We start from the raw sequence: 17003 nt of genomic DNA, 5'->3' as shown, positions 1-17003 counted from the left end.
CGTTACTGACGGATAACAAAAAACCATCGACAACTACGTTCTGCCAACAGTTTATCGGACCGTTGACAAACTGATCAGTTAAGGAAAATATGCAAGGTAACGGGGGTTCACCTATGCTGACGATTTATATGTAAACCCGTCGGTTGTGCTCAACTATGGCTGGCAGTTTGGAACGAATCAGTCGGCAGTAAACCTTCTGCGACGGTTCTATATAAATCCGTCGGGAAAGGCGTCGGCAATAAACTTTTTTTTTGTAGTGCAAATTTCATGACATTTTTTAACTTATGCTTCGGAGAATAACAATACATTCTCATTCTTTAATTGTTGATAATGAGTTGGTGGCTTTTTAATTTTTATAGGGTTGATCGCCTTGGACCATTTTTTAGTTGTTATATGAAATTCATTACTCCAGTTCCATGTCTGAAACTCTTGCTCGTCATTTTTCAAATCCTCTATTCATTACATAGGGACAACTAAAATTCTCGCCCAATAATCTATGAAGAAACACATTTGCTCATGCGAGGGGATTAGATACACAGATCACAACTTTTATATATCATCAATACTGGCAACATACTAAACCGTTACATGAACCAATGACACGATACATGGAGAACTTTTCACAAATGCCAGGAATATTGTGATCGATCATCTTGCTTAACTATATCGTGTGTTGATCACTTTTGATTTCGAATTCCAAAACTAATTGATGTACTATAAGAAACTAAAAGAAAAAATAATGGGTTAATTCCGTTTTGGCCCCCGATTTGTGACCAACTCACCGTTTTGGCCCCTATAAGTATCTGGCAGTTCGTTTTGGCCCCAATTTTCTGTTTGGCCCCCACATTATTTTATAAGCTTCCCCGTTCTACCCTTATGGCAATTCCGTAATTTAATTGGTTTTATTCTCTTTCTCCACCTCACTGTCCACCTCACCTTAACAATCTCCCCCTCACCTTCTTACACATAAGAAGGTCGCCAGCCAGCAACTTTTTACGGCGACCTTCATTTTTTCCTTTCTTTTTTCTTTTCAATCTTCATCTTCTCCTATCTCTCACCTCTTTTCTCTCTGTAGCTTCTCTTTCTCTCTCTTCTCTTCACCCATGTTGCCCTAACTATTATTTCTGTATTAGTTAGTATAATAGATCAATACTTGACACTCCACTCCAGATTCTTTTCAATCTTTCGTAATGGTCAATAAATCAGAAGAACCCTAACTTTTGACAAATCCATAATGGTTAAGGATCCACAATGTGTATATGAACATGCAGTAGATGACTTTCATGTTTAGCCAACAAACAAATTTAAACCCAGATTAGGTCAATAAATCAAATTTGTTAGCTAAACCAATTTAAACCCAAATCAAATCAACCCAAACAGATTTGTCTTCATCTTCTTTACCCATAGGCCAGATCGGTAAAAAGAGAAAGAGCAGTTTAGAGAGAAAGAGCAAATCGGTAGAAAGGGAGAGATTGAATGGAGATCGAAATTCATCACAACAGTTTTAGGTTTTATTCTTCTTCAATTTTAGGGCTACAAAACATCCTAGAGAGATATCTAGTTTTCCATCTATAGTGACCCAATTAATAACATCATCAAGATTTATCGATCTAGGGTTTCATCCGGAGTTAAGTGGGGAACTTAATCGATTAAAATTCCTTACTCAAGCATTAGGGCAAATCGATTTAGGACAAGTCAGAGAAGTAAACCAACAACTCTTTTATCGTGGATCAAAAGATTTTCGATACATTTCCTTGATTTCTTGAAAGCTAAAATGAAGATGTAAGGTAGAGAGAGAAAGAGGGCTTTCCAAAGAGAAAAGAGGTGAGAGATTGGAGAAGATGAAGATTGAGAAAAAAAAAGATTGTTGATGATATGCAGATTTTTGTGAAGCTCTCACCGGGAAGACTATAACCTGGGGTGGTATTTGGGTTATGAGTTTCTGGTTGGTTGATGTCTAGTTCTATCTGTTCTGTTTTCTTTGCTTTTTTTAATGGTACGAAGGTTGGGTATTCTGCCACAGTAATACTGTGAGCAGGTTAATGTTCATGAATCCTTATTATATAGTATAAATAAATGATTCTAAATTTCTAGTAACTTGTTTGTTCGTGCAATTCTTTATTTGTTGATGGTTGGTGTGTTCAATTATTTGTTTGTAATGTGTGCCTTTGAAGTTGGGATGAAAGATTGAAAAGAAAAAAGGAAGAAAAAAATGAAGGTCGTCGGAAAAAGTTGCCGGCCGGCGACTTTCTCCGGCGATCTTCTTACGTGGAAGATGGTGAGGTGGAGATTGTTGAGGTGAGGTGGAGAAAGAGAAGAAAACCAATAAAATTACGGAATTGCCATAAGGGTAGAATGGGGAAGCTTATAAAAAAATGTGGGGGCCAAACAGGAAATTGGAACCAAAACGAACTGCCTGACACTTATAGGGACCAAAACGGTGAGCTGGTCACAAATCGGGGGTCAAAACGAAATTAACGCAAAAATAATCATTACTAAGGGCAAAGCCAACGTGGGGGGGCTGGGGCTCCCAATTTGAATTTTGGGAGCCCCAGCCCAGCCCGTTGGCTGCCCAACCCGGGAGCCCCGGGGCTGGGCTCCCGGTGGGGTTTGTCAACGGTAACAAATGGGGTGGATCCCCTAAAAAGGGGATCCACCCCACTTAAATTTATTTTTTTTTAATTTTTTCAATTGTTTTTTTTTAATCTTCTCAAATGTTTTGAGCTAGTTTTGAATCTTCTTTTTTTTTTTTTTTTTTCTTTTGTGTGTTTATCTTTTTGAAATTATCTATCTCGGACAATATCACATTTTAATTTATAGTCGAAATCTAAAATCAAAATTTCGCACACGTACTTCGCGCACGCACATCATTTGGCTTTGGGAGCCTCCACGTTGGAATTGAGACAAAGCCCCGGGGCTCCCAAAATTCAAGGGCTCTCAAAATTGGGAGTCGGAGCCCCACACTGGCTTTGCCCTAACCTAGTTAGAATTCATCTACATTTTGTTTTCTGAATGAACTTTATTTTTTTTTTACAAAATCAAAACCCCTAGAAATTAAGACCCTTCAATTCAACTTCGTATGTCATGTTTAGGGGGTCAAAACGGAATGAACCCTATAATAAAGTAGTTGCGAACTTACTCATCCGCCGCCATTGAAACAAAAGCAAAACCCTAGACTTCTGTTGCTCTTTCTTGATTAACCTTATATATTCAATTATACTACTCACTCTCGGATTAGAGTCGAGAAGCAGAAAACATGTCGGCCACTCCTTTGGTATGTGTATTTCTGATACCTGTGTTTTAATACTTCTGATTTAGAGTTTTTTTTTTATCTTATTTTGTTTGCTTTATATATGTATAGGATGATAATCCAACCCTAAAGAAGAGGTGGTTAAAAGCTCTTACCATACCCTTAAAATTCATCAAGGTGGGGAAGAAGAAGGAGTGTGTGGTGGTAAGTTCTGATAACAACAAAACTTGTACTACTACTAGTAGTAGTAGTAGTAATAATGTTATCCCTAATGTTAACAAGGTAGAGAAGAAGAGGAAGAGGATTGATTCTGTAAGAATACAAACTTCACGTCCTTGGTTGAAAAAACATGATGGGCTTATAAGTAATAATAATACTTGTAGTAGTAGTAGTACATTCCTCCCTGAGGTTATATTATTTGAGATACTAAGTAGAGTTCCTGTAGAGTCACTTATGAGGTTCAAGTGTTTATGTAAAAGTTGGTGTTACTCAATCGAACAAGATAGGTTATTTATCAATTTACACCGTGCCCAATCTGAAAAAAAAACCCGTCTCTTTATCGTTGTTCATAACCCGCTACTACCAATACATTTTGTTGACTCCACTTCCGAACGAGAGTTTTATTTGACAGCTGACTTAGATTGTCAAAGCAAAAGAGCATCCATAACTACTGTATGTAAGACGCGTTCTTGGATTTATGATATTATTACAAAACCTGTAAAGGGTTTATTCTGTCAAAGTGACTCTGATGTCTTTTCTTCCGTTCGTATATACAATATTGGTACCCATCAAGTAACACCTTGGATTAAATCTACATTATTACCCGAAGAAAAAGAAAAGAAACATAACTCGTATGAGGCAAACTACCAACTTGGATTTGATCCTGCTACTGGTGAACACAAACTAGTTTGTCTATGCCATATAAATGGAGTGGAGGGTTTTAATCTTTGTGAAGTTTTGACAGTAGGCGATAATGTATGGAGAAGGATCAATGATGTCCCGCCTCTTGAAGCTGAACAAGAAACTTCTGTTTATGTGAATGGTTCTATATATTGGATCACTCAAACGGCAGATATTATGGTATTTGACGTTGGAAGTGAGAAGTTTAGAATGATCACAACCCCTCATTTTGTCGTAGATGAGCTTGATGATTATGACGAACATAGGCCTGATCTCTATACTGATTTGCTACAACTGGGCAGTCGTGTCGCCATGTTAATTCGAGTGAGTGATCGCATTGTCAAGCTATGGGCATTTGGTGATTACAAAGATGATGATGACATGAATACTGATTGGACTGAAGTGATGACTATCACATTACCTTTCCGTTGGGGAGGAAGTCGTCATGTTCATTTTCATACCATCGAAGGTATAGATGATCAGATAATCATAAGAAGGTATCGACGTCGTAGTCTTATGGACGCAAAAACAGAGGAGAATGTCTCTTATTATTTCTACAATTTGAAGACTAATGTATTCAAGAAATTTGAAATTAGAGGAATCCCTTCCTCAATTCCGAATCGTGTTTTTACTAGATTGTTTGCAACCTTCGTTGAAACTCTTTCTCCTGTTAATCCCAAGTAAGCTTATTATAAGTAGGGAGTAGCTAAGTTTTTATGTCATTTTAGCGTTCCGTTTCATTGCTCTGTTTTTCGATTATTAGACCATCTCAAACCTCTTAAACTTTTGTAGATAATTTAAAATCTCTAATAAGATTACAATATTTTAGTCTCTAAACCTTCAAAATTTTATTGAGGATTCTAAACATGTCCTAAGCATTATGCCTTGTCCAATATGAATATAAAACAGCGATGACACACTATTTAAGAAGTTGAAGAAAACTTGATTTCTACGAGGCGAAAAAGTTGAAAAACAAAGTGTGACTGAAATGCATACGAAACCACTCCAGTTCATTGAAGAAATCACTACTAATGCTGGACAAATCCAGAAACAAGTGCTTGCTGAAATCCTATCTGCAAATGCCAAAGTAGAATATTTGCAAAAACATGGACACCATGGACCAACATACAGATCATGAGACATGCAAGAAGCTGTTCCCAGCGATCATACTTACGAGGATATTCAATCTGATATTGATCTTATTGCTAATGACGATTCTTCTCCAATCCTCGGCCAAAAACCAATTTCCGAGTTCTTTACCAGGCCAGTCCTCGTTACTTTTCCGTCTCGCTAAATCAAGTTACTCCTTTTCTTGTTTACTTAGATCAACTACAATTTTAAATGGGTGTCATTTACAAGACGATATTGAAAGGGGATGGTCCGTCCTCAATCTAGTGATGCCCGTCGTAAACAAAGGAAAAGTTATGCAATTTATGTTAACGAGACCGGATTCAAAGGCCTACTCTCTCGTTCTTACACAACCGTCTTTTATAAGTTTAATCCTTGTATTAGTCCAATTGAAATTATTCTCTGTGAAGATCCTTACCGGAGTCTGTACTCTCAGTTTCTTTTTGAGCTTCTACCCAAAAACCAAGTTGTTCTAATCGGATCTCCACTTCTACTTTCAATCAGGTCATGGAATTCCTTGTGAAACATTGGACCCTTCTCTGCCATGACCTTCGGACCAGAACAATTCACAATTAAATCACTGATCCATCCGTCCGCGAGTCAGTCCTTAAGATTCTAGTACTCAAGAGTCTTTAACACACTCACTCTCGATAAAATCAGCAAGTTCTGGGTTGGGTACTAGAATCTTAAGGACTGACTCGCGGACGGATGGATCAGTGATTTAATTGTGAATTGTTCTGGTCCGAAGGTCATGGCAGAGAAGGGTATTGTTACCGTGAGTATGTCTCAGTATATTCCAACTCTTGATTAACGGGATCCCAATAGTCACCACCAGCTATGGATCTTCCGAGAGTTACTCTGGTATAAATCTTAACTCTTCATGTAGACCGAGTTAAGTCTCCCATACTTTCATCCCCACCATGGCCTACTAGAATTCTTTCCAGTTGAGAGGAAATGCAGAGTCATTATCGATTCGACATCAACACCCAATTACCTAAACAATAATCAGGAACAGGGAGCTGAATTAGTTGATCTTGTGGATGTTAAGTTGGTCAAGAATATCGATAAGTGCTGAGGCTTAGTACGTCACAATATGAAACCCTTGCCTAAAATTTGAGAGAAAGAAAGATGAGAGAAAAATAGAAGTTAGGCGGTGTGATCGGTGAGTGGTGGTTGTGGTAATGGTGGTGATGAAGGAAAAGCTTTTGATATGTTGAAAATTCAGAAAATAATGTTCAGAATCTCGATTGTTGGTCTTTAGATCTCGACGTTGGATCTTACCTAGTTTCTGTCCTCGAAGGAAACCTAAACAATTTTAATAACCTCAGTTAGCTTTGGATGAAACAGCGTATTTATACGAGGAAAAACAACAAATTTCATGACATTTTTTAACTTATAATTCCGAGAATAACAACAAATTCTCATCCTTCAATTGTTAAGTTGGTGGCCTTTTATACGGTTGGTCGCCTTGGATAGATACCATTCTTTAGATGTTGTATGGAATTCATTACTCCAGCTCCATGTCTCAAACTCTTGCTCATCATTATCCAAATCCCCTATTCATTACATAGGGATACCTAGATCTCTCACCCAATAATTCGAAGATACACATTTTCTCCTGTGAGAGGCTTACATACACAGATAAGACATTCAATATTTTTTAGGAGAAATGTACTAAACCGTTACATGAACCAATGACACGATACGTGGAGAACTTTTCATAACTGCCAGGAATACTGTGATCCATCATCTTGCTAAGGAGTATATTGTTTTGACCACTTTTGACTTTAAATATCAAAACTATTTGATATAAAAGAAACTAAACGGAGAAAGAATCATTACTAACCTAGTTTTTTTTTTTTGTTGAACTCATTACAAACCTAGTTAGAGTTAAGGAATTTTTTTTTGACAGAAACCGAATGACAAAAGCCTAGAGACTAGAGTTGAAAAAGGAAATTGAGGGTCCGTTTGATACGTTAGGAAGTCTGAGTAAGAAAACCATTTTTTTTTTCTGAGGGGAAAAAAAAGTGACTTTCTTTTTTATCTAAAACTCAAGTTTTAGTGTTTGATTGGTTGTGGGAAATTTCGAAGCGCCTTTAAAATCTCAAACTAATTCAGCCATCTTTTGGGGTTTCCTCTAGACTAAAATCCTCCAAGCACTCCTTAAATTCAAACACATAATGTTGATGAGCCACCACTCCACCCATTTGGTCTCTGGCCTCAAAGACGAACATTAAAATCACCCATCAGCAACCAACTGACCAAGGCATGTCATAAATACTAGCAGTAGCATAGCTACAAATATCCCTCCATAGTTCTCTCCTTTTAATACCTACATAGCTAGAGCATAAACAAAGCATAACAAAAAACATCTCCCATCTCTAAAAGTAGCCAAAGACCTCAGTCAGTCCAACCCTCATCATCACTTCAGCAGTGGCTTCATTAATCTCCTTATCCATCCTCCCAGTCTAACTACTCACACAAGGCCCAACATCAACATTACCACCCTGGTTGCCAACCTTAGGTTGGTTGCTGCTCTAGAGCACATTTAACTGTTGCATTATAGGAACGTATATTAGGTTGCTGCTCTTTTGGAACCCAAACTTGCTTAGGCTTGGCTACAGACTTAGGGTACTTAGTAGAGAGATGGCCAAGAACCTTACAAGAGTTTCAGATATGACGAGCAATGACGAGCAAGAGTTTCAGACATGGAGCTGGAGTAACAAATTCGATACAACATCTAAAGAATGGTACCTATCCAAGGCTGTATAAAAAGACACCAACTCATTATCACCCATTGAAGAATGAGAATTTATTTTTATTCTCAGACCTATAAGTTAAAAAATGTCATGAAATTTGTTTAGGTTTTAATATTTTTCCACATATAAATAAGTATGTTTCATCCAAAGCCCTGGGAAAAAAATAGTTCACAAATTGAGTTTATGAAAATTGTTTAGGTTTCATTCGAAGACAGAAACTAGGTTAAGATCAAATGTCGAGATCTAAAGATCAACGATCGAGATTTTCTAAACATTATTTTCCAAATTTCGAAGATATAAAAAGTTTTTTCCTTCATCACACCCCATTAGCACAGACACCTGTCACACACTCACACCACCACCTTCTATTTTTCTCTCTCCAATTTTAGGCGTAAGGGTTCACAATGTGACATCCCAAGTCTTGGCAATTATCGATATTGTCCTCGCTTTAGATACCTCCGGTCCAAACTCACACGGAAAAGGTTTTGTTCTATGAGAAATTCAACGAGGGCACCCAGGCCAGAATGCCTCAACATGGGAAAAACTCAGTACCTGCGAAAATGGGGGAGTGAAGTGAATAACAGGTGGTGAAAGGAAGGAGATGAATGATGGGATAGAAGGGTTGATTTGCAAAAAGAAGAAAGATAGAGGAGTTTCAAATAGCTTTGTGTTCTCAAACAACACCAAAAACAGAAGTGTAAGCGAAGTGTAAACAATTATCAGTGTTAAAAACACAGTTTATACAGTTAAAATATAGACAAAAAAAATCAGAAAACTTTTAAATCTGAGAAGTTCCCGGAGAGACGTGGGACACGGAGAAATGGGAGTTGGAATAATAAGACTCTTGTCGTCGTCGTCGTCGTGGTTACAAAGGGATGGCGCTTTCTTTGAGAGAGAAAACCTATATTCAATTCAAACGACAAACCCTAAAAAAACTATTGATTCTCTGAAAAAATTATATATTAGTCTTTCTTTTTTTTGTTTTCTTCCTCTTTTGTTATGGATTTCTGAATTCCCATCTAGGTTCATAGATTTTGCCCTAGTTTATCTGTAAAATAATACTTAGTACAATTTTAAAGCTCTGTTTTCGAGGTCTCAAAACCCTTGATTGTAAATGGGAAGGGTTATGGGTTGAAATTGGTCGTCACCCAAACTTGTTTAACAATTGAAGTTTCTTAAAGTTTGAAACTTGATACCTTTAAAGCTATGGGTATTGGATTGTGTAAGTTACTCTTTCGAATTCGATCAGCATTGTCTTCTTCTTTCAGGAATTGATCAGGAAATGAGTTATAAATTGTGATTATTTCAGGATTGGCAGAATCACAAAGAGGGTTTGTAGCCGTTAAGAAAGCTCTAGTTTGGTGTGGGTGAAGATCTGATTATATATTTGAAACATTTCAGGTTTATCAGCTTCAAACCCACTTCATTGAGTTCAATTGGGATTGTTTCTCTCATAGTAGTTAAAGATGGCAGAAGATAGTGATGACTCGAGGGCGTTGTCTTTGACACCAACTTGGTCTGTTGCTAGTGTATTGACAGTCTTCGTTGCTGTTTCATTGCTCTTGGAGAGAGCAATTCATCACTTAAGTACTGTAAGTTAATTAAATCTTAATGTTGCATTAAGTCGCATATTCCACGGAAAGTCTCTTCGTTTTTAGTTGTTTTCTTCCTATCGGTTAGCCTCTTAGGCGTTCACATATCCTTGTGGACCATCAAGATCTTAAACTTACTTATCCCAGTTGGCCGTTGTGAAATGCAAAGGAATTCACGTCAGCCTGCTTGAGTATGTAGACGACTTTAGTTGGTGAACGGGGTTTACACATTTCTTGAGTTAGCTTGGTAATATGATAGAACAAATATGTGCTAAGGGATCAAGAAGTGGTAGTGGTATTCGACGTTTATACAAACCAGTGTCGTGTTCAAGAGGAATAGGAATTAATTGAATGTGGGTTATTTTGATTGTACTATTTGTAGTCACTAATCTAGAACTATCAAAAGTGTAGGATGGCAGGAGGTTATAAGTACTTCGATGGAGGTACTGGAGTCTAACTCTAAGCTTAGTTAGAATCTTAAGGTCAATAATAGATTAAATTAAGCTTTCATTGGTGGCAGAACATTTTGAGCTGGGTAGCTCGTTAGATCCATTTTGAGAGACAAATGAGAACTTGGCCCATGTACTTCCTACTTGAGTTTCCAAAAAGATTTTATGCATAATACACATTTCATTTTAGTATCTGTTCCTCTATTTTCTATATCTTAAGGTCTTTTTATGTTTCAGTACACTAAAAAATGATAGTGAACATGGATCTTGTTAATTTTAATGATTTTGTTCATTCCGTGGCAGTGGTTACTGAAAACCAATCGCAAACCTTTATACGAGGCTCTACAGGGAATGAAAGAAGGTATGAAACATAAAATTTGAAAGGCATTATAAGTTTTCTCATCACTTAAGCATATAAAGTAGAACTTCTGTTTCATTTGTGTATATATCTGCACTTCTTTGTACTTACATAGTACTAGATCGTCTAATTTTTTTAGCTTCTATACCACAGAGTTGATGCTGCTAGGGTTTATGTCACTTCTTCTCACAGCCACCTCAAGAGCAATTTCAAGTATTTGCATCGATAGTAAGTTTTATGAAGGTTACTTCTCTCCTTGCAGCAAATCTGAGGTTGAAAGGGCAGAGGAGGAATCTTCGGATGGTCGTAAGCTTTTGATGGCTTCTATTTCTTATCATTCCTATAGCAGAGGGTTGATTGATTTGAATCAGAATTCTTGTAAAAAGGCATGTGATTAAGTACATTCTAATTCTATTTCTTTACAATGGTTCAATTAGCATTAATAAGTTCATTTGACAGTTTCATGGTTATTCTTCTGACTTTATGTTTCTTGTATTTTGTCATTTCATCGTTTATTTAGGGACGTGAGCCATTTGTTTCGTATGAAGGTTTGGAGCAGTTGCACAGGTTCATCTTTGTCATGGCAGTAACTCATGTATCTTACAGTTGCTTTACTATGTTGTTGGCGGTCGTAAAGGTAAGTAATCTGCTGGAAGTCTTGAAACGCAAAAACCTTCCATCCTTTTAGCTAAATACCCATCCCGATGATGTAATTTCTTCATCTGCTCTGCATTTATATTATTATGATCCCATCAGATTTTTTTCTAAAGTTCAAGTTCAGAATCTTCATCTTCATTATAAGAACAATATTAATTAGGAGGGGTAGCATTTGGTGTTAGAAAGATTACGCGGCCACATGCTAATATGCTAATGAACTAATCGAATTTTGCGCTTGCTGTGATATGAGAAAATGACATTAAACCATGACTAATTTGGTCTAAATATTGATGTATACCATTTAAGTGAAATAAAAATATTTTGCAAATCACCTCATTCGATTTCCTCTTTTATCCGGCAACTAGATGCACACGTGGAGGACGTGGGAGGATGAGGCTCATGTGGCAACACATTTTTCCTTGCCTGGTAAGCTCTTTAGGTATCTCCCTAACATAACATTCACTTCACCAAAATGTAGTCTTTACAAATATAGACGTCCTCGAGTAGGTTATAGTAGAAAGTCATTCACTTGATGATAATAATATTATTGATCATTGAGCACGGGGTTACGTGTAGTGAGTTTCATCTCAATTGGTAAACAAATTAAGGCCCCTTTAGGTTGATATTTACAAGCCAAACTGAGACATTTGTGAGAACGAGATAGCCATTAATCACTGTTGGTGAACAGTGATATGAGCTTCAATCTGTCTATCTTGTCAATGATGAGAATATGAGTACATGACTACATGAGTTCTCCTGAAGTCTCAGAAGCACCTTCTACGCGTTTCTCTCTCGTAATCTTTTTTAATTTTCTTTTATTAGCAAGACTACCTTCTTTGTTTCTCTGTTATCCTATGCACGGTTGGAAGCTTTCAAGATAACTGTTAATAAAACTTCTAGTTCATTTCTTAATATCTTAATTCTCAATGCTTGTTGATTTCTTTTGCTGCAGAACGTACAAGAGAGTCAACTCTGAGAAGGCAATCAATGTTTGTGAAATTTCAGTCATCAAACCTTTATGGTAGAAATAATTTCTTCGTTTGGGCGGTGAGTTGAACTCCACGTAGCTTGTACTTATGGTTGCCTCTCGTCATCTGTTTTGTGGATTAAAGCTCAGTTTCTTAAATAATACGTGAAAAACCTTATTTTGCTACGACCTCTTTTCTGCCCATCTTTGTACAATAAATAACTTTGACAAGCTGCATTCATGTCAAACTTTTAGGGTTAGTTGTTAAACAACTTTGCGGATTGGTACTTTTTATTCCGAAAACTTCTTGTGCACATTTGGCTCGGTGTTGAGCCATTTCGCAATAGGTGTGAACAGAAACATGCAAGTTAAAAAAATATAGTTCTCTGAATAGAAAGAGTTTCTCGAGTACTCTAAATTCAGTATTAGAATTTCTACCATAAACTACACTGAACATAGTAGTTTTGACTTCTAATCCCAAAGGTTTAGTTTTTGAGCCAAATTAAAGTATACCTTAAGCATTGTGATGGGAAAATAGTATCCCATGAAATGGTTATTTTCTCGTCACTTCTTGTCATGACATTTTTTAACATTACTGCGCAGAAATGTTTTCTTCGACAATTTCGTCATTCAGTACTTCGGACTGACTACTTTACGCTTCGTACGGCTTTCATTACGGTATGCACTATCTTGAGACCTTATTGACATCGAAGTAGAATACCTTGTAAAATTGTAATAAACAGTTTTACTTATTTAAAACCATATAGAGTTTGTGTGTTGTGTCCTTGTCTATTTAGAGACAGAGAGAGATCTAAAAGACCGGCAGGAGGAATACCAACAACGTGGTACATGTTGTGTCTATTATCATTATGTCAATTACATACTTCAATTTGGCCACATCAAACATATCAACAATATAATCAGTCAGGTGTCACTAGCGCCCAACATCCATGATGTTGGCTTTTCACTTGTAACCTTGAAACTTACATCTGCTGTTCCGTACATTGTCAAAATTATTCAGAAAGAAAAGTAAAAATATGAATTCCTTTGCCCGATATATGTTTACGAATAAGTTAACTAAAATTAAGGATATAAAGTAGCAGAATAAAACCTTTATTTATCATTTATCTTTTGTTTTGTTATTTCAGAATCACAACCTTTCATTAAGATATGATTTTCACAGCTATATAGTTCGCTCAATGGAAGAAGAATTCCAAAGAATAGTTGGTGTTAGGTAAGCTACAATTTCTTAGTTTGCTTGACACTATATTATAACTAAATACCCCGTTGTTTGCCAACTCCCCCCTCCCCCAGACTGTTTGTACTTTGTACCCTTAACGACTTATTTCGAAGGTAACCTTTTGGTTTATGTGAATCTGTGACGATATTAGTATCAGAGTATAAGTTGGATCCTTACGTTTTTGTTTTGGATTTTGGTTTATCTTGTTCTTCATCTGACCAACAGGTTCTGCCCCTTGATTACCATATCCTCTTTCTCGATGAGATATTGAGCAAAACCACATGATTTTGATGCAACAACTATCACTTACACTAGCTAGGCTGCCATACTGTCCCTGTTTTGGGCCACTTTGGTCCTTAGAGCCCAAGTTCAATATGGTCCACGGTTTTCCTCTGGCAGGGGCCTTCCCTAGAGTTCACTGTCACCCCAAGATTCCATTTCACCAGGCTAGGTTTTAAGCCCACCCAAAAGGCCTCCTCTATATGTAAGATAAATTGTAAACCTACAAGTCTGTTGGTCGATTGGCCTATCCCAATTGTTCAGCAAACCTTGTATAGTTTTTTAATACTCACATCTTTTGAAACTCTCAGGGTGTTTTTTGTAACCCACACTTTGGGCTTTGTGAAACTTCTGTCTGAAGTAACAATTTTCTTGTGTCACAGTGCACCACTATGGGGATTCGTTGTTGCTTTTATGCTCTTCGATGTAAGAGGTAACCCCCACACTTTTCTCTGATGATTGGTGTTTACTAGAAGTTGGAGACTTTGCGTCACACTTAATGCTGGCAAGTCTCCTGAAAAATTTCGAGAATTTGCTGGTTTAATGCCACTCTTCTATTTTGCACTATTTATTTGTGACTTACACTTATTTCACAGTCATCTTGTCTGTATTGAAAGATCGACTTTTAATCTACTCATCTGTATGGTAATTCGTGCAGGTGTAAATCTTTATTTCTGGATAGCCATCATTCCCATTACTGTAAGCCATTATTCCCACTTATTGCCTGACTTACAGCGTTCACCGTGTAAAATGAGCCCTAACGACAGTTAGCGCACTACTTTTTTTTGCGCTTCTCTATCCGCAGACATGCACACTGAAACCCGCAAAGTCACTAAATGTGTGCATCTTCTTCCATCTTGTCATAGTTTACTGAAGGTCTATAGGTTTTGTGCAGCTTGTTCTTATATTGGGTACTAAACTACAACATATAATTGCAACATTGGTTTGGGAAAATGCTGGTGTAACTGGATTCTTCACGGAGACGAAGTTAAGGCCTAGAGATGAATTTTTCTGGTTCAAGAAACCAGAACTAATCTTATCATTAATCCATTTTGTTCTTTTCCAGGTTAGTTTTACCTACTGATCTCCTATTATCGTCACTTAGATGCGTAAAACAATTGACGTTTATGTGTCTTTCCGAATAGGCAAACCTGATATATTACATTCCCTTTTCATTGTACGCAGAATGCTTTTGAGCTGGCTTCATTTTTTTGGTTCTGGGTACTTTCCATTCAACTAGTAGTTCTATTCTTCTGCAACTTATAATATAAATGAATTCCACAGTGCTCCAAATGCAGGATATTTGCCTTTCTGAAGTTCTGAACGAAATTCTGTGTTCGATTAATTTCTTTACAGTGGCAGTTCGGGTTTGATTCCTGCTTTATTAGTAACCATCTGTTGGTGTACATACGGTTGATATTGGGGTACTGATAATCGATAATCTTTACTACATTTATCTTCTCTGTCTACTAAGTATAATTACCTTAAACAATATTAGCCTAATTAGTGTCATCTTTGTCAGGTGCACTGGACAGATCCTATGTAGCTACAGCACTTTGCCACTATATGCTCTTGTTACTCAGGTACTTATTTAGAAGGACTATTTTGTTTTTCTCTAGATTTATCACGAACCCAAAGTCTTCATTTTGTGATTATCATCTGCCCGGAACTATGCCAAATTACACGAGAAATAGGTGAAAATGTATTAAGATTTGGTCGCTAGTTACAAGTTATATAGGTGGACATATTGGATAAAGCACTGGCTCAATACCAGCAACATTGTCCGTGATTTAGGCCCTAGCAAATGGCGACTAGCCAAGTTCCACATAATACACATTTTTTGTTGGCATGTGTGTCATAGACCATCCAATTTGTATGCTATATCGTATTAAGTGTGAGAAGATGAGGCTTATGCCTTAGGTCGCCAATGCGAAGAAACTTATTATTGGATTTGGAACTTCGAAGATGAGGGGGAGTGAGTTGAATCCATACGTTCTCTTCTTCTCTTCGCCGTTTCCAGAAAACTAGAGAGAAAACAAATTGTTTGTTTTCAACCCTGGGGCACCTCCGATAGCCTTAGATTGATTAGGGCTTTCCCCTGGTCTATCTTAGGCGATCGACTAGGCGGAACATGGGCAAACCAGGGGGCTGACACCAAGTCAAGTCGAGCTTCTCCCGACCTTGTCCCAACGGACCCAACATATCCACTTGATCATTCTGGATGGCAGATCCATCTAAAGGCCCAGTCAATGTGTAAGCCCATCTAAAGACCCGGCTCAAGCTCCAGTGATACCCTTAATAGAAAATTATTTTGGTGCTGGCCAGACCTGGCTGGTGGAAAAAGTGCCACTGGTGTTCAGCCTGAGCCAGCCCATTTGTTACAACCTAAGTTTGAAATGTTTCTTCTAATCAATATGGGACTAAGTATAAAGAATATTACGAACTTTCCGAGTCACTTCAAATATTGTAAGCATTTTCTCAGATATGAGATTTTTTGAAGTGGGCAATCTCATTAACATCAATGTATTTTGTGTTTTCTTAGATGGGAACAAATTACAAAGCAGCTTTGATCCCACAAAGAGTAAGAGAAACAATCCATGGATGGAACAAAGCCACAAAGAAGAAAAGACGGCATGGACTTCTCAACAACGATTCGACTATACATGCAGAAACTAGCACAGTCGCTTCAATGGATGATGAGAGACCTTCAGACCTTACAGATATCGAAATCGAATTAGCTTCTATATCTACTACTCCAAGACCTTCAAACTTGTCATCTGTTTCTTCACCAGTTCACTCAGAAAGACACAATGAGCATACTCTAAGAACACTATAAATGTTGTCGCTAAGCTAATATCTGTTGAAGATTAGGTATTAGATATAGATGTAAGTAATTGTTGTATGAGGTTGGAGTTCAATTACTAATTAACATATTTGAGGTCTTCCAGGGATGAATTATATGTAGATGAACTCTGGGTCAGAAACATGGAAAATCTATTTATCCGTATACTGCTTGGTTACGGCCTAAACCGTATTAAAATTGAGTTGGGCCTAAAAGAAGACCGACCAATATGTTATATTATGGCTGTGTATGCGCTTGAATCCCATACCTAGTGGTTCACAACGGTCGGGTGAACAGACCTTCACACGACAAAAACACAACCATTTAGCCGCCCTGTTGCATTTAGTTACCCCTCTTTTTCAATAAATACCACATATTTGATACGACTGTTCTCCCATTGTTCTATTCATATTATGTGACATCTTAAGCGTTAGTACTTTTCGATATTGTCTACCCCTTAACACATCCATGTCCAAGCTTGCGAGCAATGTGAGACTAATATTACAATCCCCCATCCTCGGTAAAGAGATGTCTTTGATTCTGATAACATTTGTAATGATCTTTTGTTTATGAAAAGACTAT

General features: G+C 37.3%; 2 protein-coding genes across 5 annotated transcripts; both read left to right on the top strand.

Annotated features, from left to right (window-relative positions):
• Nucleotides 1–2952: 2952 nt before the first annotated feature.
• LOC147560163 (F-box/LRR-repeat protein At2g40920-like) lies at nt 2953–4890 on the top strand. The gene is made up of 2 exons (XM_086662250.1): nt 2953–3274; nt 3362–4890. The coding sequence occupies exons 1-2, from the start codon at nt 3257–3259 to the stop codon at nt 4832–4834; spliced, it is 1491 nt and encodes a 496-aa protein (XP_086518376.1). The 5' UTR covers nt 2953–3256; the 3' UTR covers nt 4835–4890.
• A 3679-nt stretch (nt 4891–8569) lies between these two features.
• Nucleotides 8570–16608, top strand: LOC147560162 (MLO-like protein 14). 4 transcript variants are annotated; one of them, XM_086662246.1, is made up of 16 exons: nt 8570–9259; nt 9347–9629; nt 10382–10439; nt 10590–10822; nt 10957–11073; nt 11459–11519; nt 12046–12140; nt 12664–12738; nt 13209–13294; nt 13963–14012; nt 14238–14278; nt 14475–14645; nt 14765–14800; nt 14936–15003; nt 15102–15162; nt 16122–16608. In XM_086662246.1, exons 2-16 carry the CDS (start codon nt 9504–9506, stop codon nt 16413–16415), a joined length of 1572 nt encoding a protein of 523 aa, XP_086518372.1. In that variant the 5' UTR covers nt 8570–9259; nt 9347–9503; the 3' UTR covers nt 16416–16608. The 4 variants fall into 4 exon arrangements, with proteins under 4 accessions (XP_086518372.1, XP_086518374.1, XP_086518375.1 ...); XM_086662248.1 differs by having other exon boundaries at nt 8778–9259; nt 10699–10822; XM_086662249.1 differs by having other exon boundaries at nt 8791–9259; nt 9439–9629; nt 10699–10822.
• Nucleotides 16609–17003: the final 395 nt, after the last annotated feature.

This window comes from Eschscholzia californica, unplaced genomic scaffold (assembly GCF_041429995.1).
Source record: "Eschscholzia californica isolate CP2 unplaced genomic scaffold, dmEscCali1.0.p SCAF_2, whole genome shotgun sequence".
Classification (NCBI taxonomy): Eukaryota; Viridiplantae; Streptophyta; class Magnoliopsida; order Ranunculales; family Papaveraceae; genus Eschscholzia; species Eschscholzia californica.
This window is presented reverse-complemented; position numbering and strand designations above follow the sequence as displayed.